Genomic DNA, 21,333 nt, shown 5'->3' on the forward strand with positions numbered 1-21,333 from the left:
GCCTCCACAGTCACTTACAGACTCACTGTTAAAACCGAGTTTATGGAAGTGTTATAAGAATTCTAAGGTCTCAAATATAAATTAAATGTTCATAAATGTACAAGGCAAAAACATGCATAAGTATATAAACCACGTGTCTGAAATAATACAGGAGAGCAATCCTGAAGCCATTTTGATTCTCCCAAATTGACCTCAAATATTTCTCTGCAAGGAGGAAGGAAATGGAAAATCCTCCCCATTGCCTTTTGCTTACAAATCCTGTCTTAAGGGTGTATTTGTGTATGAATGGGGTGAGCCTGTGACCTCGATTCAGTAACTAAAGTATTAGCCATCACAAAAGAACGGCCAGACTGCCCAGGTAATGCAATTGGGGACCATTATCAGGTATCCTGGCAGACAGGATTTCTGCTGTAGGTTTCAATTATACGCAATTTAACTGATGCACACGGTGCCTTGGAACGTAACCTAAGTTTACCAGACGTCCCTGTTTCCTGGGGACAGTCCCCGGATTTACGAATCAGTCCCCATACAAAATCCATTGAAGTTGAAAAGTGTCCCCGGATATTCATTGAAAAAAATCTGGTAACCTTAACATAACCGGGGGGGGGGGGGGAGAGAGAGAGAGAGAGAGAGAGAGAGAGAGAGAGAGAGAGAGAGACTGCCTGTACTGCTGAAGATGATGTTACCTCTGTTGTTTCTGCTGTAGCATTGAACAACGCATGAGTCAGGCATTTAAACTTGCTAACGTTTATGGTCTATTCACTCCAAAAGGGGTGGAGGAGAATGTTAATTGCTTAATACTGGCACATTTTATAACACGGCAAATGTTTATTGAATACATAAATTGTTCAGACCGTGGCAGGAATCCACGCAGCGCTCATGGGGAAATGTGGCGTGATCTCTTGGAGTAATAAAATGAAACTTTAACACATGGCATGATAAAAGTCTGTAGTTTTATCAGGGCAAGTTACTCGTTGCTTACTGTTGTAACAATTGTTTTCTCAGAATGAAAATAAATAAAAACAGTATTATTATTATTATTTAAAAATAGTGGCATATTTAAAGCTCTAACGACCTATATTTCCCATGCTTTGCAAATAATAATAATAATAATAATAATAATAATAATAATAATAATAATTTATTTATACCCCGCCCATCTGGCTGGGCCCCCCCAGCCATTCTGGGCGGCTTCCAACAGAAAAATAAAACACAATAATCTATTAAATATTAAAAGCCTCCCTGAACAGGGCTGCCTTCAGGTGTCTTCTAAAAGCCTGGTAGTTGTTTTCCTCTTTGACGTCTGTTGGGAGGGCGTTCCACAGGGCAGGTGCCACCACCGAGAAGGCCCTCTGCCTAGTTCCCTGCAAAATGTTGCATAAATCTGTGTTTTCAACTCTGCTAGGGACTGATTTTGCTAAAGAGTGGGTCATGCCTCGCACCCTTTCCCCCCAGCCATTTTTTCTTTGTAGTTACCCCCACACACATGGGACTTCAGGATTAACTGGTATTCCCCAGTGATTTCCAACAAAAACAACAGCCCGCCAGTTTGGAGGGGCCCTCCATATCAGATACCTTTCTATGTTTCTGTCTAGATCAGCCCTTTATCCAAAGCACCGAGGGCTGCCATGGATTGAGCTAAGAGTTCACTGACATCTCTGCAGATTTATCATTACAGTTTCCAGAGGACTGGCCGTGCAAAACGAAAATGCCGTCCGTTGAAGCAAAGCAATGCAAAATGAAACAAAGAGCCTTGTGGCGCTTTAAAGGCTAACACATTTATTACGGCATCATATGCATGAAAAGGCCTCCCACAGCCGACACACACGCACATGGGTATAGAGAAAACTGTAAACAGTGGGGCCCAAAGGCCACAGGATGCAGAAAGTACAGCCTGACATTTCTTCGCAAATCTCAGCTGCATACAATGCAATAAGCACAGTAACCATTTTCATCAGTAGCAACTGGCAATCTTCCAAACTTTGTTCCGTTAATTACGCACCAGGTACGAAAGGAAATCCTGGTTCCAATTGAGCCCTAAACACACAGAATCAAACTTGCCGCGGGAATTCTAGTTCAGTCAGAGGCTGCCTAGTGTGGAGTCAAGTCAAGTTGCAGTGTGTATCCCTGAATAGCTTTGGCAGGTGAGAAGCCTGCGGTCCTCCAGATGTTACTGAATTACAACTCCCATCATCCCTGAGAAGGGATGGGGGACGAAACCGAATCAGTTTGTATTTAAAGACAAACCCTAACCCGCACTTTCCAAAACAGTACATGAATCATTACACAGCCACTTCTTTTTGAAATTCACACTTCTCCAGATTTTGCTGTGCAGTTCTCCAGCCAAGGGATGTGTAAAAAAAACACACACCACATATACTAGGGCAAAGCGTGCATAAAAATGCATATATTAGTGAAGGTAGCATACAAAAACACATTATACTGTAAAACTGTATCTATTTTGGCAAAATTGAATAAAAAATGTGTATATCAGGATAAATTCACAATAAAATGCTGATGTATTTTCAAGCAGGCTTTTGAAAAATAAATAAATTGAACCCTGGTGCAGAAATGTGGAGAACCAAATTTATGACTGGAGAGAGTGCAGTGAAATTTTGCATCCACGCGAGCACATTAAATTTATATGCCTGTACAGTAGGTGTATGCATATCCCACTGCTTCCATCAGTTCCTTCCCCACTGAGATTTAACTTTTAGAGGACCTGGGGAGGGGCCTAGAGACTGAAGACTGGGGTGGGCAGGTGAGATTGGAGTGAAAAAGCCCCTGTGTCTTTTGTCTTCTTAGCTGCCATCTTTGATGGGATCAGACTTGGTGGAGGCAAGAAGAACCTTCATTTGTTGTTCATCCTCTCGGAGGGGTCTTGACCTTAAAAGTAAGAGTGATTGAACAGAAATAAGCAATACAGGAGGTAGCAAGGAGAGTGATCATGCCCTATGAGGAAAAGGGTTAGGGTTATGTTTATCATGGAGAAGGGACCATTGAAGAGGTGACAAGATAGCCATCTTAAAGCATCTGAAGGTCTACATAAGAACACAGGAACATGATGCAGGCCCAACTGCTGGATCAGGTCAAATGCCCTCCACAACCCAGTATCCTGTTCTCAGGGTGAAAAACCAGGTGCCTCTGGGAAGCCCACCGGAATAGTCCTGCAGCGTGCGGAGGGCCACATGAAATTAGTTCGAGGGTCCCACATACCCTGTTTCTCATATTTTAAGACATACCCATAAAATAAGCCATAGCAGGATTTTTAATCATTCAAGGAATATAAGCCATACCCTGAAAATAAGACATAGTGATAGGCGCAGCAGCAATGCCGGCCGCGGCAGGAGGATAGGAAAAAAATAAGACATCCCTTGAAAATAAGCCATAGTGTGTTTTTTTGAGGAAAAAATAAATATAAGACGTGTCTTATAATATGAGAAACACGGTATTACCCACCCCTTTCATAACATTCCATTCATCCTGGACTGGCTTGCCCTTCATTTCCTTGGTCGTATTGTTGGAGTGGTGGTGGGAATCAACAGAGTGATGATACATATGCTTACTCAGCGGGATCATTGAGGATCAAGGGGACCTGTTGACACCTGACTGTCAACGGAGTGTGCCAAGCCGCTACGTTAGCAGCACCAAAGTGACTTCCGTGGGGCGGAAGACTTGGCAGTGTGGATGGAGGTCCTGGGCTGCCCAGACGACCTGACCTTCTTGGCCTCACTGATGTGGTCCAAAGGAAAGCAGAGCAATACACTTGGCTGCAGGAGTTGCAGGAAGGAGGTACACAAGGCACCATCTAACCATCTTAGAGACTTCAGATTTGTGTAGGGTTTCTCCTTAGCCTTTTCTTCTTCCAAAGATGTCTCACAAGGCATTTAGGTAAAGGTAAAGGGACCCCTGACCATTAGGTCCAGTCGTGACCAACTCTGGGGTTGCGGCGCTCATCTCGCGTTATTGGCCGAGGGAGCCGGCGTACAGCTCCCAGGTCATGTGGCCAGCATGACAAAGCCGCTTCTGGCGAACCAGAGCAGCACACAGAAACGCTGTTTACCTTCCCACTGTAGTGGTACCTATTTATCTACTTGCACTTTGACGTGCTTTTGAACTGCTAGGTTGGCAGGAGCTGGGACCGAGCAATGGGAGCTCACCCCGTCGCGGGGATTCGAACCGCCGACCTTCTGATCGGCAAGCCCTAGGCTCTGTGGTTTAACCCACAGCGTTTACTGTTCACTAAATGTGTATAGGATTCCAGCCTAAAAGTCTTATACATTTGCCAGTTAAAGAGAGGGGGGTGCGCTTAATTTTTAAGTGTCTCTGAGTATTATACAGAATTCTGCTTTCTTCCTTAGTCAGCCCAATTTGAGAGCAGGGCCTGTAGGGCAGAAATCGCCCCAAAACGTTAGATATGTCTTGAAACTCACCGTATCTCCACTTCCTCAATTGTCTCTGGCAGTGGGACATTCCGGGTCTCTGGTAGGAAACAGGCAGCAATGCCAGAGATGATGGGGGCTGTTCCATAGATTATCAGCGGCATCGGTGCAAATATTTCCCCAGTCATCTTTACCAGAGGGGCTATCATGCTGCCCACACGGGCCATGGTACCCCCTAGGCCCATCCCCGATTGCCTGTGGCAGGAGAGGAAACAGGCGTGAAGATTTGTAGTTTTCAGCTCTTTCTAGAGCAGGCATCCCCAAACTGCGGCCCTCCAGATTTTTGGCCTACAACTCCCATGATCCCTAGCTAACAAGACCAGTGGTCGGGGAAGATGGGAATTGTAGTCCAAAACATCTGGAGGGCCGAAGTTTGGGGATGCCTGTTCTAGAGCTTCTGGTTTGAATGTGGATTGCATGTCCGTCAGTTTGCTTAGAGCAAGCACGTCCAAAGTCTGTTTCGGGGGCCTAATCCGGCCCACTGGTCAGTTCAATCAGGCCCCCGTGGCAGTTTATTTCCTGGGGTAAACTCCTAAAAAAAACCTCAACATCTTCAATCCTAAAAAAACTCAAGAACTTCAACCCTAAAAAAAATCTCTTCAATCCTAAAAATAGCTCAACAACTTTGGGGTAAAAAAACCTCAACAACTTCAATCCTAAAAAAAGGTTAGCAACTCAAGGCCCTTCACTTAATCAAAACTGGCCCTCTTTGAAAAAAGTTTGGACACCACTGGCTTAGAGTTTTCTAGGGCAGCATCACACGATACAAAATAAAAATGCAGGGCTCTTCCAGATGACCTGTTTGTTGAGCTGTCATCCTGATTTGCTCACACAAAGCTTAAGGGGCGGTTAGACAGCTTTCCTGAACATTTCATTCTGATTTGTTGGCAGGGAGACTATACAACAATGCATTCACCATGACTTGCTTATGGGACGTTTGTATGTCTTCCTGTTAATCATTAATTAATTCCACACTTTTCAATAGGGATGAAGGAGAAGTTCCATTTTCATTTAAAGGCAAATCTACCTAATACACACTTTTCAAAACAATACGCAAACCGAAACACGGCTAGCCTTCAAAATCCGCAGTTCTCCGAATTTTGCACTGTAGGTTTCCAAGACTCCCTTTGACCCACCTGATCACAGTTGGGAAAAGCTCTCCAGAGAAGATGTAGGCACAGTTGAAGGAGGCCGCAAGGGAGCCTTTGCCGATCACAGCAAAAACCATCCGCAGATTGCTCAGATCTAAGAAATAAGAGAGACTTGTCAGTCAGAAGCCAAAATTCACGGAGGATAAGGCTACGATGGCTGTGCTGAATCTCCTCTGTTGGAGGCAATATGCATCTGAACACCAATAGCTGGAAACTGGAGGTAGGGAAGAGTTGCCCGGGTCTCGCTTTTGGGCTCCCCATTGGAGCATCTGGGAGAACAGGATGCTGGACTGGGTGAACAATTGACCTGTTCTAGCAGGGCTGCTCTTGTTGTAAGAATTTTAAGGTTATATATATTATAATTGTTCATAAACATGTACATAAATGTACCAAGCAAACAGTACAGGAAGACAGGCCTGAAAAACCATTTTGATTCTCCCAAAAAACGACCAAATGTTTCTCTGAAAGGAGAGAAGGGGGGGTGAAGAAACCTTCTCATTGTCTCAGTAATTAAAGTGATAATCCCCTGGCATCCTGATACCTGAGTACCAGACAAAAGGGTGTGATTAACTTGGCTGGGAAACAGGGAAATGCAAATATCTCTCTTTTTTTTACTTGATTAGTTTTCGGGGGCAGGGGGCAGGGTCCAGGACGCTCAGATTACTGCCACCAGACCTCCCCTTTCATGATGTATCTATGATGAATTTAGGGAGGGTGGTCTTGGGCTACACCCCTTCTGTGACATATGGGTGATGCTTCTGGGGGGTGGGCTGAAACCAATTTCAAATTTCTATTTAAGGGCAGGACACCTTTGTTTGGGGTTCCTTCCTTGTTCTCCTGCGTGAGGGGAAGGACCCTGTTGCAACAGCAAAAATAAAGGCTTTGCTTCTCAAAATTCTCTGGTTGGCCTCTGTTATATTCTCCGACCGATGGAGAACCCAATAAGGGCTCTTGTGTACCCCATAAGGGAATAAGGGCAGATTTTTTGCTTATAACACTCTTATGCCTGGGATTGAGACCAGTGGAGAGGGGAGGCACTATATCTTTGCACTAACCAATTTCTGTGCCACACTCATAACAAGATCCTCACCCGAAGGCACAAAGATGTTGGCCAGGATGCAAAGCCCTGCCAGGATAAGTGAAGAAGCCTGGGAGAATCGGCGGCCCACAAACGTGATGGTCAGCACTGAGATCAGCTTGGCTGGGTAGTCAACAGCACCGAAGACCAGCTGGGTTAGGTAGATGTTGAAGCCAAAGTTCTGCAGGTCCATGGCCAGCCCATAATAGGCAAAGGCGGTGGAGAACCTGGGGTGACAGGTCACAAGTCAGAATGCTCAACCAACACGCCCCCAACTTCCTTGCTTCCCAACAGTGCAAAACCTCTTCCTATCTTGTCTGAAACGGATTCCAATAATCTGTTGATTTCAGTTTCTGACAGGTCTTTCTTTCCAATCTTAAATTCCGTTCTCCACATTTCCATATCAGTTTACAGGTTTTTATTTTAGTTTTAAGCAATCTTGCGAAAATTCGCCAGCCATTTAGTGTGGATTTCTCCAAAGAGTCGCATTTGTATGTGATTTAGCATATTTTCATAAAGCAATTTCCCCCTGGAGAATACAGGGTTGTATGTGATTTTCACTAATATAGGCATTTTAGTGCACACTTTGCCCTCGTATGTGCATGTGTGAACACATTACCCAGCTGAAGAACTGCCTTTCCAAATTCAGAGATGCGTGAATGCTGGTGCCTGGCATGCTTCCCTAGGGAAAGCATTGCTCAAGCAGAGAGCCAACACTGAAAAGGCCCATTCCTCAGACTTCCTTTTTGAGAAAGATAGTTCAGGTATATGCATCCACCCTACACCTTCCACTGGGAAGACAGATGCAAATAATTCATTCAGCTCCACTGCATTCTCCTTATCCCCCCCCTTTTTTTGCATCCCCTAATTGTTTGCTTGCATGTCAGGGCTGGGTCATTGGCAGGTTAGAACAGAGACTCAAAGTAAAGCTGGCTTTTGACTCAAGAAAATAGCATACAACAGGGAGCGCGCAGGCATGGCTGCTCTCGGTGGCAACGTTGCCAAGACTAGCTCTTGGCTCCTCCTCCTCCCACCTAAATCTCCTCCTCTGGATGTCTCCCAAACTGGCTCAAACTCTGGTGAGCCCATGGGCTTTCTGAGCTTTCTGTTTGGCTACATGTAAAGCCCTGCATGGCCTTGGAGTCAAAGCGGAAGGGGAGCTCAAAGCAGAGGGACCCGGCAGCTGCTGCAAAGCTGGTGCAGCTTTTGCCCTTTCCACCTTCTCTCTTTCAGGTCCAGAGCCTGATTTCTCTCTGTGTGTGTACCCTGTCTTGCTCTGGAAGGGCTTTCTGCCTCAGGCTCTTCTCTTTCCCTCAAGCCTGTTGCTCCTTGGCTCCCCAGCCTCCCTTCATCTCTGACCTGTCTTCAGAGTCCCACCACCACAATCTTGGCTGTGAGCCTCCGTCCTCTGCTGTTTTCCTGGGGGCGTTCTTTGGTTGGAGCCTCCCTAGCGCTCCTCTTCAACCAGCCAGTCCCTGACATTGCATTTTGGGAGGGGGGGGCAAAGTTTGTGTTCCAGTTTTGTATTTTTTGCTCCAGCAAGAAGAAGAAGAAGAAAAGAAGGCACTTGCCAGACAAAGGAGACCCCGCAGGAGATTCTGCGAATGGCAGGTGTCCACACCAGGTCGGCCATGCCGTGGCTGGCTTTGGTGGCAGAGGAGAGCTCCTTTTGCATGCTGGATTTCAAAACCTGAGCAGGAGGAGAGCAAAGTTGGGATACACCAAGCAGGGAACAGATATAAGCTGTTTATTTTAAAGTCCTATTACCACAGCGCCTAGGGCTTGCTGATCAGAAGGTCAGCGGTTCGAATCCCTGTGACGGGGTGAGCTCCCGTTGCTCGGTCCCAGCTCCTGCCAACCTAGCAGTTCGAAAGCACGTCAAAATGCAAGTAGATAAATAGGAACCGCTACAGCGGGAAGGTAAACGGCGTTTCCATGTGCTGCTCTGGTTCGCCAGAAGCGGCTTTGTCATGCTGGCCACATGACCTGGAAGCTATACGCCGGCTCCCTCGGCCAATAATGCGAGATGAGCGCGCAACCCCAGAGTTGGTCACGACTGGACCTAATGGTCAGGGGTCCCTTTACCTTTACCTTTACCTATTTTTATTATTACTTATTTGCGTTGGATAGGCTTTTTATAGGACGTGTGATCTCTGTTGTAGATTTCATTGTTTCTCTGGCCTGTAATCTGCCTTGTGCATAGCATATATAGAAAGGTGGCATACAAATTAAAAGTGAAATGAAACAGTTGAAAGCATCAAAATATGTTGGTAAATGAGGGACTCACCAACCTCCCTTCATGATATGGCCAAACGATCTCATGGTTAGCACATTCCCACTAAATATGAGTTTCTTTGGCAACATTCATAAATGAAAAATAAATAACGGAATGAAGTGAAATGAAATGGCTGAGCCCTAGGGATATATGAAATAATACTTCTGAGCATGCTCAGAGTACCTTTCCATCACAGCCAACTGCAGCCAGTCCTCAGGGGAGGCCTGAATTTGAACTACTGTATACTGATTAGTTTGCTAAGGCTGTTGCGCACATGGCTGCTTGCTAATTTTGTGCCTGTGCAAAAAGTTGCATTTCTTCCTTGTCCTGCATCCCCAGCGTGCTGTACCTCCACACTAAGTTTGTCTCCTTCGTTCTTCTTCCCGTTTATTTGGGCGGCTCTCTTGAGGCCTTTCACTGCCCGCTCGTGTTTTCCTGAAATTGCCAGCCATCGTGCCGACTCCACAAACAGCCTGCAGGCCAAACACAAGGAAAGGGGATTCTTTCAGTAGCTCTTTGAGGGAACGAAGGAATGGCTAGAGCAGGGAGCAGCGATGGGGTATGTGAAATTAACTCTTCATCAGAAGAAATGCCTGCTCAGGGGAGCCAGGCCTAATGAGCACAGCCGCTCTTTTCAGTTGGTCTTGCCTTTATGAGGCAGTTGTGGAGGCTGAATGTCTCTGCCTTCCCACAGCTGTCTAAGTCCCCTCCTCTCCCAGATCCGCCCCAAGCAATCTGAGACTACACCAGTGTGCCTATCTCTGCTCTTCCCTCTTCATACCTCTTCTGGTCCTGGGAGACCATGGGGGAGGGGAGTTTGGTGCAGCAGCAGCAGGAGAGAGAGAGACACCCTGCGTTCCTCACCAGCCTGATTCATCTCTGACTCTTGGCCTCCCTCCACTCCTGCTTCCAATTCTGGACTTCTCTCTGCCACCGAATCTCCCTGCTCACTAAACCCTGTTACCTCTTCTGCTTCCGACACCTCCTCCTCCCTGTCTGCTCCCTCTGTCCACCTCTTATCATCCCACCACCACTCCTCGGGCTCTGAGCCTTCATCCCCTTGGGGATCCCCCAGCTTGTGCCTCCCACAATTCCTCTGCGTCCCACCACTCCTTGACTGCTTCTGCCTGCTAGAATTTGTCCTCGAACTGTGATTGTGCCTCTTGCTTGCCTGGATGGAGACGTATGATTTTGGCATGGCTGAAATATAGCCTCCTGGAGAAAGGTAAGATTCACACCTGCCGCCGCACCCTCTTTTCCCTTTGGCCCCGCCCACCACTGGCATGTGGCCCCAGGGAAGTTGTTCACAAGGATTGTGGCCCTTGGGCCAAAATGTTTCCCCGCCCTTGTTGGAGGGATATACTGGGACCGATTTGAAAATGCAGAGTAACCCACGGTGAGCTTGGAGCACCTTCCGCTCTCTGTGTTTGGGATTGGGACCTGCAGCGAGCAAGACCCAGCCATGTCTATTACTTAACTTGCTGCAAAATGTGTCAAGCCAGCCCTGATGTACCTGGCGGCCTGAGCCCTCCCGCTCCTGCTGCTGTGCTTTGGGCTTCTCTGCCCCAAAGTCCTGCCCTGGTGGCGCCACTGCCAGCAGACCACATTGACCTACCAGGAGTAGAGGAAGAATACAAAGAAAGGCAGGGAGACTGTCAGCTGCAGCCAGCGCCAACCAGGGATGGCGTACGCCACTCCAGCCAGGATGAACTGCCCATTGGTGTAGCAGTAACCATTGATGGTGCCAACAATGGCACGGTACTTGGTCGGAATCCACTCCATGCCTGGGGAAGGAGAAAAGGATACATTATATTTTTTTAATGCTGCTTTTTTTCAGGTTGGCAACCGATGTCAGAGGAGCAGGGTGAGTAAAAATGATAAAAGTGCGCAGGTAACAATTATGGGTACCACCTTCTTGCCGTGATTCTTGCTGTTCAGGGCAGGAGTCGTACATTAGTTGCCTAGCTAGGGTATCATTTTCTTTTCCCCATGGTGCACCTTTTAACCTGAGCTGTTGACCGAAATTCAAGTTGATTGAGTGCCATGGGAGTTGATTGAGTGGACAGGGCACCGAAACACAGAGCTGTTATAGTCACGTAGATTAAAAAGGGGTAGGTTGTTCTTTTCAAATTGGGGGCAATGTTTCAAAATACAAAAATAAAATGTGTCGAAGTGCTAGCTTAGTACAGTTAAAATATAAACTTTTATCCTTGTAAAGTAGGCTTGTTTCTAAATACACACACACCCTCTCCATTTTCCATCCAGACAATCGTAGACTTATAGAGTTGGAAGGGACCACAAGGGTCATCTAGCCCAACCCCCTGCAATGCAGGAATCTTTTTGCCCCATGTGGGGCTCGAACCCATGGCCGTGAGATGAAGAGTCTCATGCTCTACCAACTATCCACAAGCAAGAGGCATTGTCAAGAGTGCAAAGGCACGTTCCCTGCTGGCAAAAACTCCTCAGGGCCAGTGAAAGGTATTGCCGAGGGAAAGTGGGGTGTGTGTGTGTGTGTGTCTGAGGAGAGTCACGGCGACCAGTTAGTCAGGCCTTGAGAGCTACACTTGGCCCTGGGACCTGAGGTTCCCCATCCCTGGTTTGTAGGATGAAATGGAAGTGGGCCTGGTTTCCTCAGGTGGCTTGTGAAGGGTGTCAGGAGGTTGCCTACTCACGAGTAGGACCCTGGCAGAGACACATGCCCGACTGGCATGTTTCCCTCCCTCCTGGGCAATCGTTCGGGAGTTTCTTAAGCATTCTCCAGCCTGAACATCACAGCGACTGATGCCAGAAGACATCAGCACACTTCACAGATCCGCAGAGGTTTGCGCAGTTGCATAACAGAACTTTATTTATATGTAAATAAAGTAGATTAGCACAGCATCTTGGCTAATCTACTTTATTTACATATAAACACACACCGAGCGCTGTAACATGGCTCCCTCTCTCTCTAGCATCAGACAGCAAAGAGAAAGAACAAAGGATAACAGTTCCACTTCAGGAACACAGTAAGACAAACATCCTGTCTGCGTCACATCCTGTGGTATCAAAGCTCATACAGTCATATGATAGACAATAAACACATGACTGCACACGGGGAATAAATCTCCAACAAAGGGCTGCTTGAGGACTCAGCCAGCGAGAGAGGAGCATCAAAGTACTCACACAGCGAGACGGAGTTAATCGCTATCCCCGACATGGCCATTCCACACAGGAAGCGGAAAACGCAGTAAGCCGCGTAGTTTGGCGCGAAGGCAGTGGAGGTGCCCGCCACCCCCATCAGCAGGTAGCTCCAGACGATGAGGGCTTTCCGGCCAAACCTAAATGATGAGGTTGAACATGTATTAATGTGAAGCTAAGATGAGTAAAAATGTAAAAAAAAACTGCCTTATATACCACATCAGGCCGTTGGTCTGTCTAGGTCTCTGTTGTCTTGATGGACTGGCTTTGGCTCTCCGGGGTTTCAGGCAGGGGAGGTTCCCAACCCTACCTGAACACACCTGGGATGAAACTGGGAGCTCAGGTGTGCAAAGCAGATACTCTTCCATTTGGCTACGGCCCGCCTCCCTTCTTCACTGCAGGGATGGGACCCTCCTGATATTTTTGCCAGTTTGCATTTCTTAATGCAGAAAGTATTGGCCTTATGTGTAGAGATCTTTCCTATCCTACTTAATTCAAGAGGGTTCTGGAAGTTTCTCCGTGTGAAAGAAACAAGCAGAAGTTTCATGAGGTTTGGGTTATTCCTTCAGAGAAGCTGAGTACAGCTGGTTTAAATGGGTTCTCTTATCTCTTCTGCCAAGGTCGTGCTGACTATAAAAGTGAGTTTCACTTTCTCTTTCTATCTCTGGTGTGGTGTTCTGTATACAGTGGTACCTTGGTTCTCAAACGCCTTGGTACTCAAACAACTTGGAACCCAAACACTGCAAACCCAGAAGTAAGTGTCCAGGGGCGTACCCAGGATCAAAACTAGGGGGGGGGGAGCCATGGTCATTCAAGGGCGGGGCCAAGGCACGGGAGGGGAGGGGCCACAAAGTGGGAACATGGGCGGGGCTACAGAGCCCAGGTGAAACTGACTCCAGGAAGAAGTTTCACCCTGGGCGCCGCCCAGGGGGAGAGCGCACGTGTGCGGCCAGGGGCGGGGTAATAGGGGAGGCAGGGGCTCCACTTTGTGGGGGGCAGCGCGGTGCCCCCTCGCCACCTCCACCGACGGCTGCCCCGCCTGAGTAGGAGGAGGAGGGAGGGAGGGAGAGAGGGAGGGCTGGTCGAGCAGCCGAGCAGCTGCGCGCTCAAGTTGCCTCCGCTTCCGCCAGACCCGGCGGGGGCGCGAGTTGAGGTCCGCCCTCCTTTCCCTCCGTCCCTCCCCGGGGGCAAGGCCTGGCTCTGCGGCTTAGAGCCCCTCCGCCTTCTCCGCCTCCTGCTGCGAAGCCCCCTCCCCTTTCCGCGGCTCCTGCTGCCGCTGCAGCCCAAACAGAAGCGGTGGCGGCGTCTGCTGCGCGCTCCGAGGGCGCGCCGACCCGGGAGCTGCTGAGGCGCTGCGCCGCCATGGGCTATTGCTGCAGCCGCCAGGAGCAGCCCATGTGCAGCCCTCGGAGTCGGGGCCAGCGGGGTTGGGCACGCCGTCGGGCCACAGCCGGCAGGAGCAGTAAGTGGCGCCACCACCACCGGGGCTGGGCTGGGCTGGGCTGGTTAGGGACGCGACTCCTGCGCTGCTCTCACTCTGGAGCTCGAGGAGGGGAGGGAGAAACGGAGAGGGGGAGGAAGCCGCTTCCCTGTCTCCATTGCTCCTCCTTTCCCTTCGCGCGGGTCCCTTCCTCCAAGTGGCGTCGCTAGCCTTTATGCGCGCGACGGATGCCCTGCCCCCTGGCAGGGTGCCTTCTGAATTGCTGTCCCGGGCAGCCAGAAGGCTAGCGATGCCGCTGTGCCTTGCTGAGCCGCTTCAGGCTCTTCTTGCGGGACCCCGACGCGTCTCCAGTTCAGCTGCAGCCACCGTGAAGCAGGACGATTTAAATTATTTTATTTTTGCTGCCCCCCCCCCGCCCGCCCATGAAGTGTTCCAGTTTGTGAACTTTTTCAGAAGCTGAACGTGCTCTGTTTTGGGTGTTACGCTTCCAATTTAAGTGTGACACTTCTGTTTTGAGTGTTATGCTGAGGTTTGTCTGTTTTTGCAATTTATTTTGCATTTTTTGTTTTTGTGGCTCTTTTGTTTTTGTTTTTGTGACTGTGTGGAACCCAGTTCAGCTCGTTAGGGAATTTCACGGGGGGGGGGCACCCAAACGAGGCTTCGTTTGGGCAACCAGAGTGATAGCTATCCTCAAGAGGACCCCGTCCTATCGTACCCCTCCCCTGGATCGCCTCAAAGACATTTGCACCGCACAAACCACACGGGAACGAGCCCTGGTTAATAAAGGCTCCCTAACAAGCTACTGATTGATTGATTGTGTGACTGCAGTACATTGTTTGTTGCTTTCATTTTATGGGTCAGTGGTCTCGTTAGATAGTAAAATTCATTTGAAATTGCTGTTTTAGGGGTTGTTTTTGGAACGCATTAATCCATTTTGCATTACTTTCTATGGGAAAGCGTGCCTTGGTTTTGGAACGCTTTGGTTTTGGAACGGACTTCTGAAATGGATTAAGTTTGAGAACCAAGGTACCACTGTACAGTGTTAAGGTTTAATCTTATTATAAGTTATTGTAAGTTTAAGTTAAGTCTGTTGCAACTGGATTTCTTGTGGACAGTACCAATCCTGAATGTATTTGTGACCATTATGTTCATTTACCTTCAGTAGCAGTAAAGCTCTGCTGGATAAAATATTAATTGCCTCTGGCCTTTTTTTTGGAGGGGGGCAATCCTGCAACGTGGTTAAGTTTTTACTACCATGTTTCTCCGAAAATAAGACACCGTCTTATATTTATTTTTCCTCAAAAACAAAACAAAACAAAACAAAACACTATGGCTTATTTTCTGGGGATGCCTTATTTTTTCCCTCCTCCTCCTGCCGTGGCCAGCATTGCTGCTGCGCCTATCACTATGTCTTATTTTCGGGGTATGGCTTATATTCCTTGAATGTTTAAAAATCCTGCTATGGCTTATTTTATGGCTACGTCTTATTTTCGGAGAAACAGGGTAGCTATACGTTTTTGCTAACTATACGTTTGCTAACTATAAGTTTTTGCTAACTATACGTTGGAATCTGCTCTGGATCAATACAGAGTAGAATTATATGACAGTTTTGGGGCTACTATCGTCCCTGCCCACAGTAGCTCTTTAGGATTCCGAGAGGTATTTGGACTTGCGGAGAGTTTAACCTTTCAGCTTTGCTGAAGCCTGACAGGCCCACTGGCTTCACCATAATACCTGCTTTAGGCTCCACCCCTTGATCCAGGTGGCCACACCCACATCCCCCACCCACCCCACCCACAACCCAAACCACATTGATTTCAAGAGCTGTTATTATACCCCAGAGGAAGGAGGACAACCAACCCCCACAGATTGAACTGGGGAATAGGGGCGGGGATTCATCCAGCTTCGTTGTTCATAGCCATGGCAACTGGCCTTGCACCTCACCTGTCCGAGAGGCTGCCAAACAGCACCGATCCGATCAGCACTCCGGCCATGTAGATGGACTGGGCCATCTGCCTCAGGGTCCGGGAATCGCACACCAAATCCCACTAAAAATTGAGGGGAGGGAAGCAGAGGCTGTTTGAGAACAAAAGTGGGCATAACATTTGAGGCAGCCTCACAGCGGGGCTTAATTTCTGAGCTTGGAAACCTATTTTCAGTTCCTTGTGGAATCTGTTTCCAGTGTCCCAAAGGAAAAATTCTGTGGTGAACTTTGGGCTCTAGGTGAAGGCAATGAAAACAATGACTCATTACAAAGGTGCTGAAAACAATGACCCATTGCAATCCTGATCATAGTTAAATACCCCCCTTTAGATAATATAACTGTGAACAAGGTAGAGTGCTGAAAGGGCATAAGGAGTAACTTAGGGAAGGGAATCATAGACATAAAATCCACACAGAAACACATCATTGTTTGTTTTAACTCGCTTGTGGGAACAACTCAGAGGCTGCGAAAGAATGAAGGGTAACAACAGAAAGAAAAAGAGGAACCACCGAAAATGATTACGAAATGCAGTAGAACTATGATGATGATTAGAGCCCTCTGAAATTTGAAACATGGGAAGTCCCCCCCCCCCCAAAAATCTATAATTTGGCAGAATATTTGGATCATTTGATATGTATATGTATAATTTGGAATATTTAAAGTCATTTGATTGGATTGTTAAAGTGGAAAATTTAATAAAAATTATTTATATATTTAAAAGGAGTAACTTAGGGAAGCCATTATTTAAAGAAGCTGTTTATTCGTTTGTACATTTACAAATAGGTGCCAACATGTTTCTGATGCTACCGATTCATCCTACGTACTAAAAGGAACCTCGCTCTCTCATGCATCCAAAATCCATGCACAAGGAGGGAGGAATCTGGCTCAGAGGAACACCCCCCCCCCACAGTAGTCCAGTTTGGACTTAGCATGCTAGCTGATGTTTGGAGGGTAGATTGGGGGATGATGATGATGATAACAACAACAACAACAACAACAACAACAACAACAACAACAACAACAACAACAACATTTTATTTATACCCCACCCTTTTGGCTGGATTTCCCCAGCCACTCCGGGAGGCTCCCAACCGAATATTAACAACACAATACAGCATTAAACATTAAAAACTTCCCTAAACAGGGCTGCCTTCAGATGTCTTCTAAAAGTAAAAAAAAAATTCTTTCAGTAGCACCTTAAAGACCAACTAAGTTTTTATTTTGGTATGAGCTTTCGTGTGCATACAGTACTGTATCTGAAGAAGTGTGCATGCACACGAAAGCTCATACCAAAATAAAAACTTAGTTGGTCTTTAAGGTGCTACTGAAAGAATTTTTTTATTTTGCTTCGACTCAGACCAACACGGCTACCTACCTGTTTCTAAAAGTCAGATACTGTACTGTAGTTGTTTATTTCCTTGAAATCTGATGGGAGGGCGTTCCACAGGGTGGGCGCCACTGCCGAGAAGGCCCTCTCCCTGGTTCCCTGTAACCTCACTTCTCACAGGGAGGGAATTGCCAGAAGGCCCTTGGAACTGGACCTCAATGTCCGGGCAGAACGATGGGGGTGGAGATGCTCCTTCAGGTATACAGGACCAAGGCCATTTAGGGCTTTAAAGGTCAGCACCAACACTTTGAATTGTACTCAGAAACGTACTGGGACCCAATGCCGATTGGATGGGATCTCTGAGGAAAGGCATGGCTGGCAGGAAGCTTGGATATTTTGCTACAGTACAGGTCCCACTTGTAGACACTGAAATACAGATTCATAGGCTTGGAAAACACCATAGCATTATGTGCCAGATGTGAAGAAATCCCTCCCTTTCACTGTTACATTTTGACTCCACACACTCTGAACCTCTGGTTGTTATAGCTGACACCCCTGACAGATCTGTTGCTATAAGGTGCTTTGGGTCTACAAAATTTAATGAGGTGTACAAAAACTGATTTGCTCGCATAAGGTTTATTGCCAAAAATATAAAATGTTCAGTCTTGATTGAGCATCTGTTCTGATTTTTGTCTTTTAAAGGGGCTCTCTAGAATTCATCAGCATTTTGGTGTGACTCTCTCTCCTAATATACATATTTATGCATGTAATTTTGCCTAATGTACACATTTTTGCAAGCAATTTCCTAATATAATACAATATTGCATGCTCTTTCCACTAATGGATGGATTTTTATGTGCGCCTTCCCCCGAGTCACACATTTTTGCTCACATTATTTGGCAAGTGAACAGCATCCAAATCTCTGGAGAACTGCGAATTTTGAAGGACAGCTGCTTAGGGGTTTGCATATTGTTTCGGGAAGTACAAATTAGGGAGCTTCACATGAAAGGGTGAACGCAAACCTAATACAGTGGTACCTCTACTTACGAATTTAATGCGTTCTGAACGCACATATGTAAGTCGAAAAAAATTGTAAGTCGAATCCCATAGGAATGCATTGGGAGAAAAAAATTCGTAAGTCGAAGCAACCCTATCTAAAAATTCGTAAGTAGAAAAAATCCTATCTAAGCCGCATCCAAGATGGCGGATGGAGCTCCGTTCATAAGTAGAAACATTCGTAAGTAGAGTTATTCGTAAGTAGAGGTACCACTGTATCTCCTCCAGCCCTACGGCTCTTTTCAGCTCTATGAAAAACTGTTGCCTCTTTTGTCCATAGCAGGACAGGAACCTGCCTTACTTACATCAAGTTACACCATTGGTCTATTTGGCTCAGTATAGTGTACACAAGGGTTTCCCAAACTTGGGTCTCCAGCTGTTTTTGGACTACAGTTCCCATCATCCCTGACCATTGCTAGCTAGGGATGATGGGAGTTGTAGTCCAACAACAGCTGGAGACCCGAGTTTGGGAAACCCTGGCTGCACTGACTGGCAATGGCTCTCCATGGTTTTCCAGATGCCATTGGGAATTGAAGCAGGGACCTTCTGTATGAAAATAATATACTGTATGCTCCTTTTCCTTTCTTAAAAAGTTAAGGTTCTAGACCTCGTGGTTCTTAACAAAGGAGCTTGGGAAGCTGCCCTCTGCTAAATCAGGCCACTGGTCCATGTAATGGACTTGCAGTGGCTCTCCGGGGTTTCAGGCAGGGGACGACACTCCTTCTGCACTCCAAGCAGGTGCTCTACAACTGCACGATGGACCTCCCAGCAACTTATCCTCAACCCCACTCTCTCAAGGATGGTCCAGATAAATGGCTGCTCTCTCTCTCTCTCTCTCTCACCTCGCTGATGATGGTGTTGGTGAACATGCTCCTGTCATAGGTCCACCCATCAACACATGGCTCAGTGTCCACCGCGGCGTTGCTGGGGAGGGTAGCGTTTGGATCCAGGAGCCGCCACTGGGTGGTGACGAAGCGGCGGCACTTCTCTGCCTTCTTGTTCCCATCCATTGGGATGGAAATCCTGAGGAGGCTCTCGGCTCCCAGCTGCTGGGTGAGGTTGCTGGCATGGCGGGTGTGGTTGGCCGTGATGCGGGCCTGGCAGTGGTGCTCGGGGATCCCTGCCGTGAAATTCTGCAGGAGGTTGTGGTTGGCCAGCAACATCAGAGGGATGGCCAGGAAGGCGACGGACATCCTTTGGAAGCGGCCCATGCCTCCCAAGTTGTCCAGGATATCTGCAAAAGTCATGGCGGTGTTGGTGGTCAGCCGAGCAGAGTTCCCCGGAGGCAGAGGAGAGGGGCTCCCAGGAGACCCCGATGGAATTCAAGCCTCCGCACGCTGGTGGGATTTCACAGAGAACTGGCCTCCTGTGTTTCAGAAGGCAGAAACGTGGCAATCCACAGTTCCCAGATGGTGTGGCCCGAAATCACCAAAAGCCCGTGGTTGCCCTTTGCTTTTCCCTTCACCTATCAATAATATTGCTCTTCTCTGCAGCTCTCCTTTATTCCCAAGAGAATTTAAGAACAGGGCTTCTACGTACTGATGCTGAGAAGATGCCTTTAGTATATAGGACCCTCCTGGCCGATCCATGTGCTTTGAAAAGCCAGCACTTTGTATAAAAGCTTCGGGCCAGTTAATTTTTTACCCCTGAGAGCAGTTTCCAAGGGGGCGGTGGCAGCTTAAATGGAAGATGCTCCATCTATTGGGAAAGGGGGAAGTGGACTGGAGCAGTGGACCTTGGCGTGTTACATCACACGGGTGACCTAACAAGAACTATCGCGCTAAGTCATTCTCAGAGAAGACCTACAGAGATGAATGGAATTCAGTTATTCCCATTAATCTCAGCGGGTTTGCTTTGAGGAGGACTAGTGGTGGCTACAAAGCAGAGGGATGGAGCTAGGGATTAGATCAGGCATCCCCAAACTGCGGCCCTCCAGATGTTTTGGCCTACAACTCCCATGATCCCTACCTAACAGGACCAGTGGTCAGGGATGATGGGAATTGAAGACCAAAACATCTGGAGGGCCGAAGTTTGGGGATGCCTGGATTAGATCTAGGGCTTTGCATCCAGTCAAATCCTGGATCCTGAGGCTGGTCCATGGATGGGTCGAAACAGCTTCTGATCACCCCATTGAGTCAGATCCACCCAGAGTGATCTGGAGCTGTCAAAATGGAGGAGGATATTGAGCATTTAGGCTGCAGGAGAGACCCTTTGTGGCATTCTTCCCTTCCTCCTGACTCTCCTCACCACTGAACCCTGAGGGTCGCCACCCCTGACCTAGAGTGTGTCTCCTTCCAACCTTGGGTCTCTGAGGTCAGGGGCTGAAACTGGGGGGCATCAGTTTCAGCTGAGATGCTTTGCAAAGCTTTGCACCTGAAATTCAGGAAGAAGAATGCTGCTCTCTTGGCCAGGCTCCCGGTATTTATAACATGCTTGGCCAATGCTAAGGCTTCGTGCTGCCAGCCAATCACAGGATCCGGTGTTGCCCACCCATACTCCCTTGCCTGCTTGAGCAGAGCTCCAGAAGGTGAACCTATCCCGTGCCAGGTAGCACACTAGGTTAGCCATAAGATTCCTCGTTCTAGATCCAGAGAACCCCTGACATCAGCAACCCACTGACCAATGCCTCCCCCAACCTGGTGTTTTTGGACTACAACTCCTATCATCATTGGTCACACTAGCATGGCGTGCTGGGAATTGTAGTTCAAAACATCTTCAGGTTACCAGGTTGGAGACAACTGACCTAAATCAAGGGTTTGGAAACTTCTTCAGCCAGGGGGCCGCATTTCCTTCCAGGAGCCACATTCCAGCGGTGGGGCTGGTTCAGATGCAAAAGGGGGTGGGGCAATGGATGTGACCCTTCCTTTTGCCCATAGGCAATGTTGTGGCCATGGGAATGCCAGAGGGTTCAATGTACACAGGCCACACTCACCTCTCCATCCTCCAGCAAAGGGCATTGTCAGAGATCAAGATCTGGTTCTCAAAGGTTATGTGGAACCAACTCAATAATGCCCAGGCTTCCCAAACGGCAATACCTCAAAGACCACCTCTCACCATAGGAACCAACCTGGACCCTGCAACCTTCACCTGAGGTCCTTCTTCATGTTCCTCCTCCTCCACGAGAGGTTCGGACGGCGGCAACAGGAGAACAGGCCTTTTCTGTGGTGGTTCCCTGTTTGTGCCATGCTCTCTCTAGGGAAGATTGCCTGGCGCCTTCATTGTACACCTTCCAGCACCAGGCGAAAACGTTCCTCTTCAACCAGGCCTTCTGTGTCCTTTTAAATGTGTTTGTGGGACGGAGGGTTCTTGTTTTGTTCACATTCTTGTTTTTATTATGTATTTTGTGTTTTTCTTTTGTGTTTTTATGTTATGAACCTCCCTGAGATCTTTGGATGGAGGGCA

General features: G+C 47.7%; 1 protein-coding gene across 1 annotated transcript; it reads right to left on the reverse strand.

Annotated features, from left to right (window-relative positions):
* Positions 1-1,756: 1,756 nt before the first annotated feature.
* Positions 1,757-19,178, reverse strand: LOC118075870 (solute carrier family 22 member 6-A-like). Its single transcript, XM_035098230.3, has 10 exons — positions 18,774-19,178; positions 15,509-15,612; positions 12,109-12,263; positions 10,562-10,730; positions 9,296-9,419; positions 8,243-8,361; positions 6,684-6,898; positions 5,579-5,687; positions 4,434-4,637; positions 1,757-2,886 (listed from the first exon to the last, which is right to left on the reverse strand). The coding sequence occupies exons 1-10, from the start codon at positions 19,176-19,178 to the stop codon at positions 2,802-2,804; spliced, it is 1,689 nt and encodes a 562-aa protein (XP_034954121.2). The 3' UTR covers positions 1,757-2,801.
* Positions 19,179-21,333: the final 2,155 nt, after the last annotated feature.

This window comes from Zootoca vivipara, chromosome 16 (assembly GCF_965207765.1).
Source record: "Zootoca vivipara chromosome 16, rZooViv2.hap1.1, whole genome shotgun sequence".
Classification (NCBI taxonomy): Eukaryota; Metazoa; Chordata; class Lepidosauria; order Squamata; family Lacertidae; genus Zootoca; species Zootoca vivipara.

What these genes read in the sequence shown, in the direction of transcription:
- LOC118075870 (XM_035098230.3), bottom strand. Translation starts at nt 19,178, where the DNA reads ATGACTTTTGCAGATATCCTGGACAACTTGGGAGGCATGGGCCGCTTC. An exon ending in GTATTCTTCCTCTACTCCTG is followed by an intron (nt 9,420 to 10,561) that starts GTAGGTCAATGT and finishes TTTGGCCTGCAG; the next exon opens with GCTGTTTGTGGAGTCGGCAC. An exon ending in ATTGAGGAAGTGGAGATACG is followed by an intron (nt 2,887 to 4,433) that starts GTGAGTTTCAAG and finishes CTTACTTTTAAG; the next exon opens with GTCAAGACCCCTCCGAGAGG.